The sequence below is a fragment of the Muscardinus avellanarius genome, assembly GCF_963383645.1.
Source record: "Muscardinus avellanarius genome assembly, chromosome: 4".
Classification (NCBI taxonomy): Eukaryota; Metazoa; Chordata; class Mammalia; order Rodentia; family Gliridae; genus Muscardinus; species Muscardinus avellanarius.
The window spans coordinates 160,753,533-160,769,155 of NC_137789.1; the positions used below are offsets into that span (position 1 = coordinate 160,753,533).

The window sequence follows — 15,623 nt, forward strand, 5'->3', positions numbered from 1 at the left end:
TTCAGTGACTTAAGGATTATGCCTGGCACAGGCTGCCCCAGGGCTTGCTCCTCCCTCTCCTGCCCCAGGTTGGGGCTCTGCAGGGGCGGCTCCTACACAGGCCCCATGCTGGGCATCCATGAAGAAGGGCCTGAGGAGGGCTGGAGAATGCAAGTGCCCCTTAGTCCCCTGAGGTGCAGCGCGGGCTCCCTGCCGCCCCTCTGAGTTGTCTCCAAGCTGGGCAGGCCATCTGGCTCATTGGTGACACACCTCCCTTCTCCCTGCCACCAAAGGCGCTATCCCACAGCCTGCCCTGTAGCCCAAGCAGTGCCCGGGGCTGGGCTGCCGTGGTGCTGGGCATAGTCCCCATCTCACTCCTCAGGCTTCTCAGGAGCGACGTGAGGGGCGACTCAGACCAGCTGCAGGGTGAGGCAGCCCCAAAGAGGCCAGGGCTGCGCATGCTCGCATGCTGCGCTCAGCACGGAGGGCTTTCTGGAGCACCTTGTCTGTGACATAGGCATCTCCCTGGGGCGCCTGGGCACAGGGGTCAGAGAAAAGCCCAAGGCAGGCTTTACAATGTTGAAGACCTGGCTACCAAGAAAGCTGAAAACTGGCTTCATTGTCATAATAAAGGCAATACATGCTAAGTACACATTTTAAAAATCATAGTAATTTGCTATACTACAGTAGCCTTTTACCATCTTTAAGTAACCCCAAGATAATGTCTATTCCTTAAATAGACATAAAAATTTATTTTAAAAACAGAAGAAAAGCAAACCTAATTCTTAAGAAGCACAAAGTGAACTGATATCGGTCATGTTCCTCCTGTGTGCATGTCGTGGTGTGTGTATGGTGTCTGTGTACCTGTGGCGTGTGTGTGTGATACATGCATGTACATGGTGTGTGGGCAGTGTGTGTGTGTGATCTGCATGTGTATGTATTTTTATGATTGTTTCTGTATGGTGTGGATGTACTGCTGTATATATTTGATGTATGATATTTGTGTCATATGTATGTATGGTATGTCTGTGTGTGGTATATACATCATATGGTATGTAATATGTGTGCATGTGCTAAGATTGTTTACATATTGTATGTATGTGTGTGGTGTGTATATTTGCTTGTGTGGTATGTGTATTTGGTATGTACATGTGTAGCACTGTGTATGTGTGGTAAGTGTGTATGGCATGTGTAGCATGAATATGTGTGGTCTGATTGTTTATATATGGTATGCATGTGTGTCTGCTGTATGTATATATATGTGTGTGTGTGTGTGTGTGTGTGTGTGTGTGTGTGCGTGTGTGGTATGCATGCATGTGGTATGACTGTATATGGGGTGTGTGTGTCTGGTGTGTATCTGGTATGAGTATGTGAGGGCTCTGCATGCAGGCATGGCACACACGTGTTACACATGTGTCTGGTGTATGATGTGTGGATCTCTCTCCCGATCAGCTCATTCAGAGCACGCACTCCTTTGCCCTCACGGTGTATCCATGGGCAGAGGGACATGCTGGCTCATCGCTCACATCTTGCAGGTGAAGAGACCATCACTAAATGTCTCTATCAACCATCGCAGCAGTAAAGCAGCTCTGCCAGCGGTCACTTGCCGAGCACACTGTTAGGGTCCCAGCCGCGCCTCCAGCCGCCCTTGTGGTGGCTCCGGAGGTCCCTGTGGTCATCCTGCATTCATGGGAGGATGAGAGGCATATGATGGCCCCGCACCGTGAGCCTTGGCCAGGGCCGGGCTGTGGCCTGGGGCTGTGGGCTGCATCCTCGCCCCACGCTTCTCTGATTTCCTCCCAAGCCACCCGGGATGGGCAGACACGGCTCAGTGGTGCTGGAGCCCACACTCATGGCTGCAGCGATCCCGGAAAAGCACAACTTACGAATGCCAGGGCACTTAGCTTTTCCCGGTCAGCACCGGTGCTGGGGTGGTTCATGTCTGTGGTTTCCCATTTTAACAGTATCTGTTCTTTGGACAGGTGGTGAGCTTTGTGAGGATGTGACTGTGTCACACACATGACCGAGTGGGGTGCAGACCAAACTATGGATGCCTACATCTTCACAGAAAGGACCGGTTAACATCCACTTAAAAGTAATATGCACGTTCTGATCTTTAGTGTAAAATATACACTAAAATCAATCCTTTTATACTTACTAAGCTAGAGTTCTAAAAGTAGGACACATTCGCTTTTTTTAAAACTCAGCCCATTAAGGCTAATCTTAAAGAAGAATTGGATTCACGTATTTTAACAATTTCTAACATTTGCTTTCCTATTAGATTTCTTTGTTTCATGGAACAATGCCTTACTTATTAAGTTCGGCAGTTTGGGCAACCAAGTTCACACATGCCCTGCCCTAGGTTCTTCGGCTGATGCTCCCAGGCCCACTGACGAGCTGTCGGGGCCGGCACCCGGGTACTGTGGGTGCTGGGGAGGGTGGAGATTCTGCAGGCTCACTCTTGGTCACCAGCTGGAAAGCAGGACCTCACCTAGGGCTCACTCCTGACTGTGACCCAGGCCAAGGCAGGCCTGCTGCCTCTCAGAGGCAAAGTGGGGACCAAGGATCGGGCATGGCAAGCATCCCCCACGGCTGGGCTGAGCGAGCCCCAAGGCTGGGCATCAGCAGCGTGAGGGACATGTGGACCTTCTGTTCCAGCAGCCCTTGAGCTTGCACCCTCAGGCTCAGAGGCATGTTGGCTTACGTGGCTTAATAAATCAGACTCTGGAATCTCTCACAGAAATCCATACATTTCCAGCCCAGGATACACCCATGGGTTTCTCCCTCCATACCTGGGTGACACCTTCGATTCCTCTAGAAGTTTCTTGAATTCTTCTTTGGCTAGCAGCAATTTACTTTTCTTTTCCTTGTATTCTTCTTTTATTCGTGTCTTGACAAACTGTTCAAATATCTTAAAGCACATACACAAATATTACAAAATCACACACGTGCCATGAAATCCTGTATTCCAAACACAAGATAAAAACCTAGCGTGGCTCTCAGGGGAACCGCTCTTTCCCTGGTGGCTGGACCAGTAAGCAACCGCCACAGTGCTCTCGATGGGATCCAGTGGGTCAAGAGTGAGGCCCAGATCCCCCGAGGCCCCAGGAGTTTCTCCACACCCAGGCACCGTCTCTGAGCCAGGCACCCAGTCGCCCACCTCAGGAGGGCCGGAATGACTCGGCAGCCCCCCCCCCGTGACATCACAGGGGCTACATGCAGTTTGTGAGCCCAGCTCTACAGGCCCCTGTGGACTCTAGGGCACATGCCCTGGGAAGCATGGGCTACCCGTGCTTGCGTGGAGGCTGCAGCTCTGTCAACACATTAGGGTGCTTGGTTGTTTTCTAGTCACTTCTGAAGGTGATACAGCTGGCTTCTGAGTCTCCAAATTCACACTAACTTGTGAACAAGAATTCAATTCAGAATCTCTGACTCCCCTGTGCGTGGGAGGGAGCCTCACGTATGAGGAGGACTCTTGTGGACCATCAGCTTCTCCTGAGGGTCACAGGGGGCACCCTGGCTGCGCTGACCATCAGTGTGGGGTCCAGCAGTGAGGAGACCAGACCCGGGGCTCTGCACGTGCCCTGCTTGCCTGGAAGTGTGCTTCAGAGGTTAGTAGGTGGAGTTCATGAATACCGTCTAGGAGACAACTTTACTCCAGATTACACGGTATCATCTCTGAAACTGGGTCCACGTAAAAAGATGCACTCTCTCTCATCTACCATCCACAAGATGCTCATCCCTGTCAGAATAAGATCACACACTGCTCTAACGAGAAAAACTGCACAGACTGTAAAGTCAAGCAGGGAGGTGATAAAGTTGTCTCTTTCCTCATGCTATCCAAGCCTTGGGAACATTAAAAATAAACTAGAAGTGACTTAAATATTTATGCAAACATAGATACAAATGCCTATAGAAAGTCCACATATGATGCCACAAGGCTAACAAATAGCAGGTCTGTACCAATCAACTGAGCCAGCCAAGTGCCCTGACTTCCTATGGCCCCGCTTCCTGCTCTGAATGGAGGACCAGAGATGCTCAACCAGATCCTGATCCTGGCTCCTCCTTGAGATCGTCTTAGTGTTGCAGATCCCATCACTTACCAGCAAGCTTTAACAGGACATTGATACACAGTGATACCCACTTCCTAAGTTCTCAGCGGCAACATTAAATACAGAGAATCTGGCGTAAGTGAATCCGGCTTAAGTGCAGAACATGCGCCTCTATATTTAAGTAAAAACCTGATTGGTACATTTCAAGGCAAATCGTAAGGCATGTTCTCCACTTGTCACATCATTTAAATCGGTGAAAAGAAAAAAAACGGTGAATGCAGGGCTGTTATCCAGAGAAAGTACACGGCTCAATCGTTAGCCAGAGTTCCACTCTATTAATTTTAAACCTGGGTATGAAGGCTCCCTGGCTGTGGGGTCAGAACTCACAAGAGAGCTGCTTCTCCCTCTGCCTAGAGCCATTTGTGCATGTCATCAGATTTCTCTCTCTTTCTTTCCTCTCCCTAATCTCTGATGCTTTATTTATGCTGCTATCATTTAATGTAGCTGGATTTGTTCTTCTTCTAATAAGTTATACCAGTTTCATCCAGAGTGGAGCATGACGTTTTAAGAGAGATAGCATGGACCGTTGTCTCCTTACTGTGTCTCTGCTGTAATGAAATTAAACACTACTCGTTACCCTAGTGACGGGCCTGCTTACCGCCCCCCACCCCGGGCTGCTCCTCTGCTTAGGCTCCTCTATCTCCTTGCGCCCCAATGGAGGGTTGGCTGCAAGGTGCACCCCAGGAGTCAGGCTCTGGCTCTCCAGAGGCTGGTGGAAGGTCTGCTGAGATTCTGTGCCCGATGCTGGCTCACCCAGCTTGTTTGTAAACAGGACTGTGCTTCTGAACGGGCACGTATACTGCTCCTTTCCTCGGTCCAGCTTCAGGACCACTCCTCACATAACCTGCAATGTCTGCCGGGGATGATCCTCCCGACATGGCACTGCATGGGTGCTGCTGGCCCGCTGCCTTCTCTTCATCCTGGTGCCTTCTGGGACCACTTCACAGGATGTTAAGACAGGCCTGAAGTTTCCTCAGGAGAGTTTCACAGGAACTTTTGAAAGCTTTCCCTAAACAACAGGCTCCTGCAGTGAGCTGACCAGCCAGCCTGCTCTGTCTGCAGAGGACAGCCACTCTGGGTGAGGCCAGGACTCCCACCCAGGCTGACCCAGGTGGCACAGCCCCTCAGCACTAGGTCTGCCCCTGGCCACGCCCTGAAGATCAACCTCACCTGCTCCCTGGGGTGAGTCTCATGCGTGGTGGTTGTGACACCCCAGCACCACAAGAGCAGAGGGCAGAGGGCAGAGCCCTACCCAGGAGCAGGCTCAGTTAGCATGAGGGCGGAGCCCTCATGGGCTGTCATTCTGAGAGATCGAACTGGGATTGTTGGAAAGGACCACATCATAAGTCAGCCTTTTCTTTCAGGGCCTCTAAAAGCATCAGTGACATTGAGAAGGGACAAATGGCAGCAGCAGGCAGCCCAGGGAAAGCGTGAGCTTTGAGCTGTGGCTGCATGTAGATACCAGCCAGTCTGGGCCTCTTCTCCACGGGGCAGCGTGACTGCACAGAAAGCAACAGGCTCCCCACTACGTGTTTCTGTGGTTGAACTCTTGGCTCTTTAATCATGCAACAAAGGGGTGAAATGTCGTCTATGATTTAAATTTGTAATTGTCCTCCGCTGTGGAGAGGAGCCCTGCTGCCCAAACTCAGCTCGCTGGGTCGCGGTCTTACTGGCAGCCATCGCTGGATGGTTACTGCATTTCAAAACGTCTCCTTCTGGAAGATGAAACTCAGCTAAAGAGAATTAGTTCCAAGTTCCTGAAAGGACCACGTTTGTGTTTCTACTGGGACCCCTCAAGCTTCGCAGCCCACTGCCGCATCCCCTCCAGGGAGGGTGCCCAGTCGGAGGGACAGGAGCCCTGTAGGACTCTGCCTGGGCTGCTTCCTGGGCATGTCTGGGCCTTTGTTTACAAGCACTTTGTGGACCTTGAGCAGAACTGAAAGTAGAATCCTTGTCTCCAGGATCCTGCCAACATCTGAGAACCTGCAGACACCGCACAAGCCAGAACAGTGAGGCCTCCTCTCTGGGACCCCCAAGGTCTCCCGCTTTCCGCAGTATTGTCCACAGTCCACGGCCCACGGCATCATGGGAGGGAAGACAAGGCCTCACGGGAGGAGTCTGGGGTTCCAACAGTGATCTCAGAGCCCTTCTTGCGCACGTTCCATGGGCCCCACAGACCCCAGCTAGGACCCTGGTGTCCTGAGCCCTGCCCTGCCCCAACGCACCCCTCTGGCCACCCTGTCATTGCAGCATGTTCCTCCGTGTGTCTGTCTGTCTGCCTCTCCCGGGAAACAGAGTTAACGAGCTCAATTATCAACAAGCCAGCATAGAGCACTGGCTTGTTTCTCTTGCTCTATTTTCCTTTTTTTCCCCCACAATGGTAGGGATTGAACACAGGGATATTTTATCTCTGAACTACATCCATCCCCAGCCCTATTTTATTAATTTTAATTTGAAATAGAGTCTCACTAAGTTGCTGAGGCTGGCCTCAAACTGCACTCCTCTGTCTCCGCCTCCCAGGCCCCAGGATTGCAGCCACGCGCCGCTGTACTGGGCTTCACCTCTCCTTCACCTCCAGCCAGCCTTTGCTCTCCCGGGACCTGCCTTCCAGAGTGTCCATCCTTCCCCTGTGCTGGGCTGATTCCACTCTCATCCTATAAGATAGTACGTATGCAGTGGCTTTGCCCTGTTAATTGCAACCATCGGAAGGTGGTGAATGCTTCCAAGGTCTGCGTTTTTAGCTCTGAATGTGACAGGTCTGCAAGTCACACCCACAGGGTCAGGTAGGAGCAGCTCCCAGCCTCACGCCACTCTGTGCCTCTAATGTGCTGTTCACGAGCTCACAAGCAGGCCACACTCGTGTGGCCCTCCCACAGCCCGCCACGCCGGCTGGACCGGCCCCGCCCAGGATGAAGCGGCAGTGATCTGTGTCTCTGCGGCTGCAATCTCGCCTCACCGCCACATTACCTGTTTGCGCTCCTCAGAGTTGAGCAGGAGATAGCGGGGGTCAAACACGATTTTGTGCAATTCCTTCTCCCACGTAGAAAACGCTGAGACCTTGAGAAAGATATTCAATAGAACTGCTTTTAGCATCGGACGCGGAGCCCGGAGTCCTGCCGCAATGATCAATGGTGTTTTAAAGAGCAGAGCAGTGAGTCCAAAGGACTCGGTGACGCAGCGCTGTATAGGAGCGAGACGCGCCAGCGTTCCGAGACAATCGGTACTTAGGACACTGGCAATTTTAATTTCTAGACTCAGGACACAATTCTTTCCAGGACTGAGCTCGGCTCTCGAGGCCGACTGTTCCTGGGAGGGGCTCTGCTGCAGGACGCTTGGAAGGAGAGAGGATGTTTATAAACATGCCCAGAGCCCCACAAGCTACAACAGAGGGCAATCCTTGCAAATAGGCCGGGGTTAGCATAACTTTAGATAATATTTTTATCAGCATGTAACCTTTTTAGGTAGGCTATTTTAAAGCAAAGTACCCTGTTTTACAGTGGTTTTAGGTTTACAGAACATTTGCTAGAATCTTACAGGAACGTCTGGGGTCTCACAGCCCCACTCTCTCCTGTCGTTAGCAGCTCCTGTGGGTGGGCCAGGTTCGTCACCACAACGCCGACCCGTGGCTATTAACAGGAGTCCACAGATCGCTCACATGTCTTTGGTTTGACCTCATTTCTCGTCTGTCCCAGCATGCTACGTGATGTTTAGCCTCCCGGCTCCTTAGCTGTGTCGGTTTCTCAGACTTTCCTCGTGTCCAGTGACCTTGAGGGTTGGGAGGAGTACCAGTTGGCCTCTCAGTCAAGAGTTGTCTGAGGTTTTTCTCAGCATTAGATGGGGGTAGTGGGTTTGGGGAGAGAGAGTACAAGGCCAACGAGTGATTTCGGCATGTAGTATCGAGGGTCCCCCCTTCCCGTGACTCGGCACCAAGGACGTGGACCTGGTCCCCTGGCTGAGGTGCGTCCGGTGACCCCCTTCGCATACATAAGCTGGAAGGAGCTCACAACGGGCAGCCCACCGTTAATGGGTCGGGCCCTGCTTTTGAGGGTAGAGTCAAAATGCAAAATGAATGATTTGGAACTCTTCCATAGCTACTTATTTATTTGATCATGTATTAATATCTGTGTAAACACGTGGATATGAAGTTTATACTTTGGCTTATAATCCAACGCGCTGAATTTACTTTGCTGATCGGCGTGTCTCAGCGTGGGCTGCTGGGAGCTCTCTGGTTGGCTCCTACTGACCATTCTGCCTGGTGAGCACTTCTCACTTTCTGGCTCTGCATGGTGCTCGGGGCTCATCCGGTACACTCCCTGCCTGAGCCTTTGAATCGGCCTACTCTGCAAGAAGTCTGCTCCCTTTCTATCAGAGAACTACAATAAGAACAGCGTCTGGGCACTGGTTATTACTACCGAGGTGTTGTAGCTCCCAGACCTTCAGGTAATGCTTAAGTCATTTAAAAATAATTTAAACTGGGTGTGGTGGCACAAACTTGTAATCTCAGTACTTGGATGGCTGAGTTAGGAGGATCACAGGCTCAAAGCCAGGCTCAGCAGTTTAGTGAGGCTCTCAGCAACTTAGTGAGACCCTGTTTCCAAATAAAATACAAAATAGGTCTGGGGATATAGCCCAGAGGTAGAAGACCCCTGGGTTCTATCCTCATACCAAATAATAATAATTAATAATAATAATAATAATAATAATAATAATTTATTCATATAAAAACATTGACTTAATATCTACTCTGCCTTAGCCCCATACTGGGTGCTGAGGATTCAAAGAAAATAATTCAAGGTCCTGACATCAGGAAGCCTTGGAGTAGGGAAAGGCAGGATAGGAAACTCATGGGCCCCTGAGAGGGCATGAGAGCCATAGTAAACACCCCTAGAGGCCAAGGGACACAGAGCAGGGGTATTCCATGCAGCCTGTGGAGGTGTCTAGAGTGCCCACTGTGCTGGGATAAGCTAATCATCATGGCTCTAGAAAGGACCTAGAAAGATGCTCTGGGACCAGCTGCTCATGGGTACAAAGGCTAAGGCTCATAAACTATGGGGAAGGCAGGGGCTGAAGGGGCTGGGCATGCCTGGGTGAAGGAGCTGAGGGAGGAGCCAGGGAGAGGCAGGAGGGCAGAGGCAAGGAGGTGGAGGCACAGTTAGGAGCTGGGATGCTCACAGTGTGGGGAGAAGAAAAGTCAGGCGTGCCACTCATTTTGGGAAGGCCACTCTGGTGTTTGGGCAGGAGATAGATTCTTGGGCCTGGAGGGGAGGAAAAGCTAACTTAAAGATTACAAAAACAAAATCCAATTCATATTACTAAAATGTTCCTAGTGGCAATACCATGTCAATAAACACACAATTCTTTGGTATGTCATAGCAGGTGGATTTTCCTAACTGAAAATTTCTATTGTTAGCAGTTAAGATCAAAGCCTCCCCTCCAACACCCATCAGCTCTTTTACGGGGTGGGATGAGCTACACCAACGAGAAGCCTGGTAGAATACTGGCATCACAGGTTGTTGGCGGCCTCCCCAGAAGCTCCAGCACAATGGTCCCACCTTGCCTGGGCAGATGACACCTGCCACAGGAGCACTTGGAGCCACAATAGACAAAAGCTGTGGACCCCTCCTCCCAGCTCAGTCAGAGGGCCGCCTTCCTCCAGTGGGGACCTGTGGCCCCAAAAGGGAGTATAGAGGGTGGAGAGAAATTGGTGTCGCATAATTAACTCTACCAGTTTGTTGAGAATTTTTAGAGGTCCAAAAGTATGATAAAATAAATATTAAAATAATAACGTGAAAACCTCTCCCCCAAACAAATTCATGATCTACAGTCTAGATTCCATATGGATAAGCCATCGTACAGTGACTACAATTTCCAAATATAATCCAACAGTGTCAGAGCGCCTACAACATGTTGATAGTCGCCCGAGCACACAGAGGAAGCAAGAGCCCAGTGGTTGAAAGGGTGGTGGCTGGGGTGGGACCTGAGACAGAGGGGACAAGTGGAAGGCTGGCGGGACAGTCCTGTGTGAAATAGGGTCCTCCTCCACCCTCCAGGGGACTCAGCCTCCCTGCAAGACGGAGCTTCCCCCGTGATAACGGGTCCTGAGGAGAGCCCAGCCTCCCTGGGGTAGGAAGGCTGTGTGCCACCCCTGTCACCAGAGAATTCAATCAGTAGGGCAGAGACTGCATGCTTAAAAACACATACTCACAAGCATGTATGCATGGCGCACTCATACCACACATACACATACACACAAACGTACACACACACACCTGCACATATGCACACAAACCACATACATGTTTACACATAAGTTGCTGCACATGTATGAAAATGCATGCACACAGAGCTACACATACATATCACATAAAATCATGCCCTCTCATGTGGCTAGGTGTGAGCCTACACGTGCATGGGCATGTACAGAGGACATACACGTACACACTTGCACGCATGGACAATGCACCTATACACATGGGTGCACTTGTATACACCTTTGCATGTAGGCATACTCATGTGCACTCCCCCCACACACATACACACAACCACACAGAAGACAGACACTGATGAACAGAGATAGGGACAGGATGAGCAGGCTGAGTGGACAGCAAGTTCGATATCTCCCTTTAGCAGAGGTGGCAGCCGGGCTGAAGGACAGCTCTCCCCGGTTCCTTGAAGCCATCTGGCTCCTTCCTTCTCCCATAGGTGCTGTCCAAAAATGGTGGTCAAGTGCGTTGGAGTGTTGCCTCTGACCAGGAGAAGCTGGGCTGAACAGCCAGCCTGTCCCATCCACCTGTCCAGAGCAGGTGGTCCTTCAAGGCCTCATCCCCATTGGCAGTGTGACTCCAGGTGTAAAGTCAAGGGGCTGCTCCCTCAGCTGCACTGCCAGTGTGGCCATGCAGATGGACTTCACCCCGGGCAGCTCTCCTGAGCCTGGGGCCCTGGACTGCATGCACCCTAGGCTCCTTTTGCCCCAGAGGGTAGTAACCCTGCTCCAGGCAACCTGTGTGTATAGGTGGTTCGCTCACCCAGGACAGCTGAGCTAGTGACGTGGGCACAGGGAACTCTGCACACTTGTTCCCTCTTGCTGCATGACTAGTGACCACAAATCTACATGTAAAAGTAACCAATCATCCCGCAGTTTGAATGAGTCCTAAGTCCCCACTGGGTGAGCCTGCCTCCTGCTCAGGGTCTCGCGGGGCTGAGCTCAGAGTTGGCTGGGGCTGGCTCTCCTCTGCTGCTTCTCCTCCAGGCTCCCTGGGTGTCAGGATTCACCTTCTGAGGCTGCAGGACCGAGGTCTTCCACTATTTCAGCACAGGGAGGGGAGCCAGCTTCTAAAGCCAGCGGAGAGCCCAATGCAACACTACCCCTAAGGTCACCCAGGCCCACAGCAGCCCAGCCCTCCTCGCGGGCCCACCCACGCCCCAGCGGTGTGCAGAGGCGGGGCACCAGGGGCTGCCCACTTAGCAGCAGCTTCCTCTGCCTCTGCGCCAATCACTCTCTCGCCTCCTGCTTCTTTGATCCTTGGCCTTTTGCCTGTGAGCTGGTCCTCAAGTGGCCAGGGTCTCCAGTCACTTTTAGACCCTTTCTTGCAGAAGCCCATCACTGCCCTGCAGCTGTCTGTGGTGTGTGGACTGTGTTCCCTCCCAGCCATGCTCTGTCATCTTGACCGCAGCTCCGCAAGCCAGAGGAGGTAGCCAGTCAGCCAGGTGACCTCTCCGCCTGTCTCAGTGGCACTGCCTGGGGCTACTGCTGGCCCTCCTAGCCAATCTGCCTAGCCCACTATTCAGGGTCCCCTTGCTCTCAGAAGCTCCGGGTGGAGGGTCCCTGGAGCTGAGCTGCTGGTCTTTCTTCTCTCCTGGCCTGTGCCTCCAGCACCTCCTTTCCCGGGAAGCGCAGGCTGCTTCATCCCTGGAATCTGAGCTCCATCCCCGCCCTCTCAGCTCCACAAGAGGAGGAGCAAGAGCTGGCTGCTGGAAACCCAGGCCTGAGAGGGGCTGCTGCAGTCTCCAGACCTGACAGACACTGCCATGAGAAGGGAGCTTGGGCTCAGGCAGCACATCCTGGACGAGTGTCTGGGGCACGCTTGCTGAGGCCGCAGACTAGGGTGTGCAGTGGCCGAGCTTAAAGAGTCGGTGCTGGACAGGGACAGAGACGGGGGACCCGGTTCAGGGGGAGAAGCTGGTGCCCTGTCTGTGGCCACAGGAGCTGGGTTTACCTTTCATAGCTGTTTCCAGTTTTCCCTTAATAAAAATAACCTTGACCTCCAGGTAGACCAGCAAGACTGGCCTCAGGGCTGTGTCATTTGGGAAGGGTCACCTGGTGCTGGACAGTCATGGTCATCTTCAGGCGCTCCTCTTCCCTGTATTACTGTCTCCATCCCCAGCCCATGCCTTCCCCTGAGCTCTCCTGAGCCCCAGCTGGGCGTGCAGGGGCCTCCTAGCCTGGCCCCACATCACCTCTCAGCTTTGCCGGGTTGCAGCCTGGCCAGCTGGGCTGTGAACTGTGGCTGCGCTGAGCACCCAGCCAGACTGAGGGACTCGGCGGCGGAAGAGCCCCAGAGCGTGTCCTGGCTCGTGGTTGCCTGGCTCCCTGCTCTGCTCAGTGAGGTGCACCCCTGCCCGACTCATGATGGTGGCCAAGGTTTATAGCAGGTGATGACCTTGTGCAGGAGACACAGAGTAAGTGCCCCGGCCTTCATCCCCACTTCGCCAGAGCCTGTGCAGAAACCCAGACAAAAGGAGTTTGGCTGCTCCTGGGGACTATTCAGCTTCGAGACAAATGGATTCCACTTAAGTAAAGTGGTCGGGGAGAGTTCGGAGAGGGCTAAAAGGTGTGGTGATGTAGGCCCTGTCAGCACCGCAGCCAAGCTGTCATCACGGGGTGATTAGATGCGGCCAGCCCTGGACAGCGAGGCGTCGGACGCCGTCCCCAGCCAGCCCTCCCCACACGCAGAGCGTGCCCTTTGTCTCTTCACTCAAAAAGGCTCTTTTGAGTCTTTTTCTATCCTTGAATCACAACCAAGGCCGGGGATTCTACTAGCCAGAGGAAAGGCTGACTGCTCAGGATGAGGAATCCCCAGCCGCAGGAGGCCGCCCAGGGCTCCCTCGTGTATAGAGGGGCCCAGCTCACACCAGCATCTGTGAGGGCCATCACAGCCCCTTCAGGACTGGTTCTTCCTAGAGGTGTGTATGGGGTTACTGGTGTTTACACCTTCCTAGAATCACTTCACTTGAGCCCAGAAACCATTCTGCTCACCTATGCACCACCACTGACTCTTCTGGGCTATACTCCCAGGCCTATTTTATATTATTTTTATTTGGAAACAGGGTCTCTTAAGCCAGCGAGGCTGACTTTGAACCTGTGTTATCCTCCTGTCTTCGCCTCCCAAGTGTGGGGATTATAAGTATGTGCCACCACGCCTGGCTCTTTTTTTTTAAATTTTTTTTTCAGTACTGAGGATGGAATCCAGGAGCATTCTACCTCTGAGCTACACTTCTAGTCCTATTTTTTATTCTTTATTTTGAAACAAGGTCTCATTGAGTTGCAAAGGGCCTCACTACGTAGCTGAGGCTGTCCACGAACCGCGATCCTCCTGTCTCAGCCTCCCAAATGCTGGATTACAAGCGTGTACCATCACACCTGGCTTGCTATCTTTTTTATGATGTATTAAAGAAAAAAGAAAGAAGAGAATTCCCAGGTGTGTGGGCTGGCCGGTCCTTGCAGCTGCCGGGAGCCCAGGCCCTCGTCACTGGCCTGTCCCGTGACCCTCCCAGCTCCTGCTCGGCGTGTGCTGGCTTGTCGACCTACAGCCAGCATCCTCCCTCCTTCTCCTATCTCTACTGTTCCTGTCCCTTCTTGTACCCCTGGTCTCAGGGAAATCGACTGAAGGCCTCAGCTAGGGATGCTAAGTCCTCCCTCTAGACTGCAGGATGAGGCGACAGTTCTAGAGAGGCACCGAGGCCCTGGGCTCCACCTGCCCACCGGGATCAGGACCAGGCTGTTACTCCTTCCAATCCCGTCCCCTTGGACCTTGTTTCCTGGAGCATGTCGTTGCCTCCCCTTTCTGACTCTGATGTTCCTGATTACAGGTGGCTGCGCAGGAAGGCCGGGATCACTGCCTCCAGTCTCCTGGGAGCAGCCCTACAACTCGGGCTTGGGCTTGGTGGTGCGTGGGAGAGGCCATTCTAGGCATTACTCAAATCGTCAAACAGAAAAGGTCAGTGGTGGAGCATAGGTGAGCAGGCGACCGCAGTGGACCACCAGGCTGCGTGCAAGGCTTGCTGGAACAGGCCCAGACTCGCTAGAGATCTCTATCACAAGGGTGATGAGAGGCGGGCGTGGCCAGCAGGCAGAAGTTCTAGTGAGTCCAGGGCACTGCAGGCCAATGCAGGGGAATCGTGACTGAGGCCCGGGCCTGCCACCACCAGGAGGCGCTGTCCTCACAGGGACACCTCCGCTCCGGCCCTCCGCAGCTCACGGCGTTTTACCAATTTCAGTATTTTTTCTGTTTTAATAGGTTAAGTTGATGCTGTTGTTCTACGGTGTGCTCAGGACACACCCCTGGCTTCTGCGAATGATTTTCAGATCAGAGGCAGTGGTGAGCCCATCGGAACCGGAGCGGGCAAACCCAGGCCCCAAGGGCGGCTCCGTGGTCAGCACTCCCTAGGGTGTGCTGGGGCGGCCGTCCTCACGCCCGAAGCCCACAAAAGATGCTAGCCATGCTGAAGAGCAACGTGGCCTCTAAAGTAGGACGTAGGAAACACTGAAGCCTCTTAGTATTCCGCGCTGGTCGGGCTTGCCAGCAAAACAAATTCTCAAACGCTGCTGGGAGAGTAACCTGAATTTAAACAAGATCTCCAAAGCTACTGGGTAAAGCGGGGCAAATGTCTATAGCTGCCCAGTGAGAACAAGGCACACACACGCATGCACATGCAGACACACACACACACACACACACACACACACACACACGCAGGCACATGCAGACACACACACACACATGCATGCACATGCAGACACACACACACACACACACAAAGTCTACATACCTATATGATCTCAAGTGTTACTTGTTACAATAAATTAGGGATATATACTGAGTGGATTAAAATCAGGACTTTACAGCTGACTCTGAATGGCATAGGATGCCCTCATCCAAAATATTTTCCAAGAGTCTGTACTAAATTTAATACTCAGGGAAGAGAGTAGTATATACACTTAGACTGAACCTCATGAAAGTGACTGTTAAGCAAGGTAGACTCCACTGCATGCAAGTGTGGCTCGAGACTGATTGTTACTCTAGGATAAAATGTTTATTCTTAAAGATTTAGAATGTCTGTTCTGTTTTATGTTAAGTGTGCAGTGCTAAGGATCAAACCCAGAACCTTGTGCATGCAAGGCAAATGCTTTACCACTGAGCTATACCCCAGTCCTATTTTTAGGAAAAAAAAAATATCTGGAAGAAGATGTAGTTTACTGGTGGTGATAATTGACTCTTAGGGTAGTATTTAAGGTAATTTTTCTTAAGATAT

At 52.1% G+C, this 15,623-nt stretch overlaps 1 protein-coding gene across 1 annotated transcript in view; it reads right to left on the reverse strand.

Annotated features, from left to right (window-relative positions):
- TCERG1L (transcription elongation regulator 1 like) overlaps positions 1-15,623 on the reverse strand; it is a gene marked incomplete at both ends in the record, with an annotated part of 187,686 nt that overhangs the window by 1,415 nt on the left and 170,648 nt on the right. Inside the window, 2 exons of the mRNA XM_080694108.1 lie at positions 2,772-2,890; positions 7,059-7,148. Of these exons, the coding sequence (XP_080550234.1) occupies positions 2,772-2,890; positions 7,059-7,148 (209 nt within the window). The remainder of the gene's footprint in view (positions 1-2,771; positions 2,891-7,058; positions 7,149-15,623) is intronic.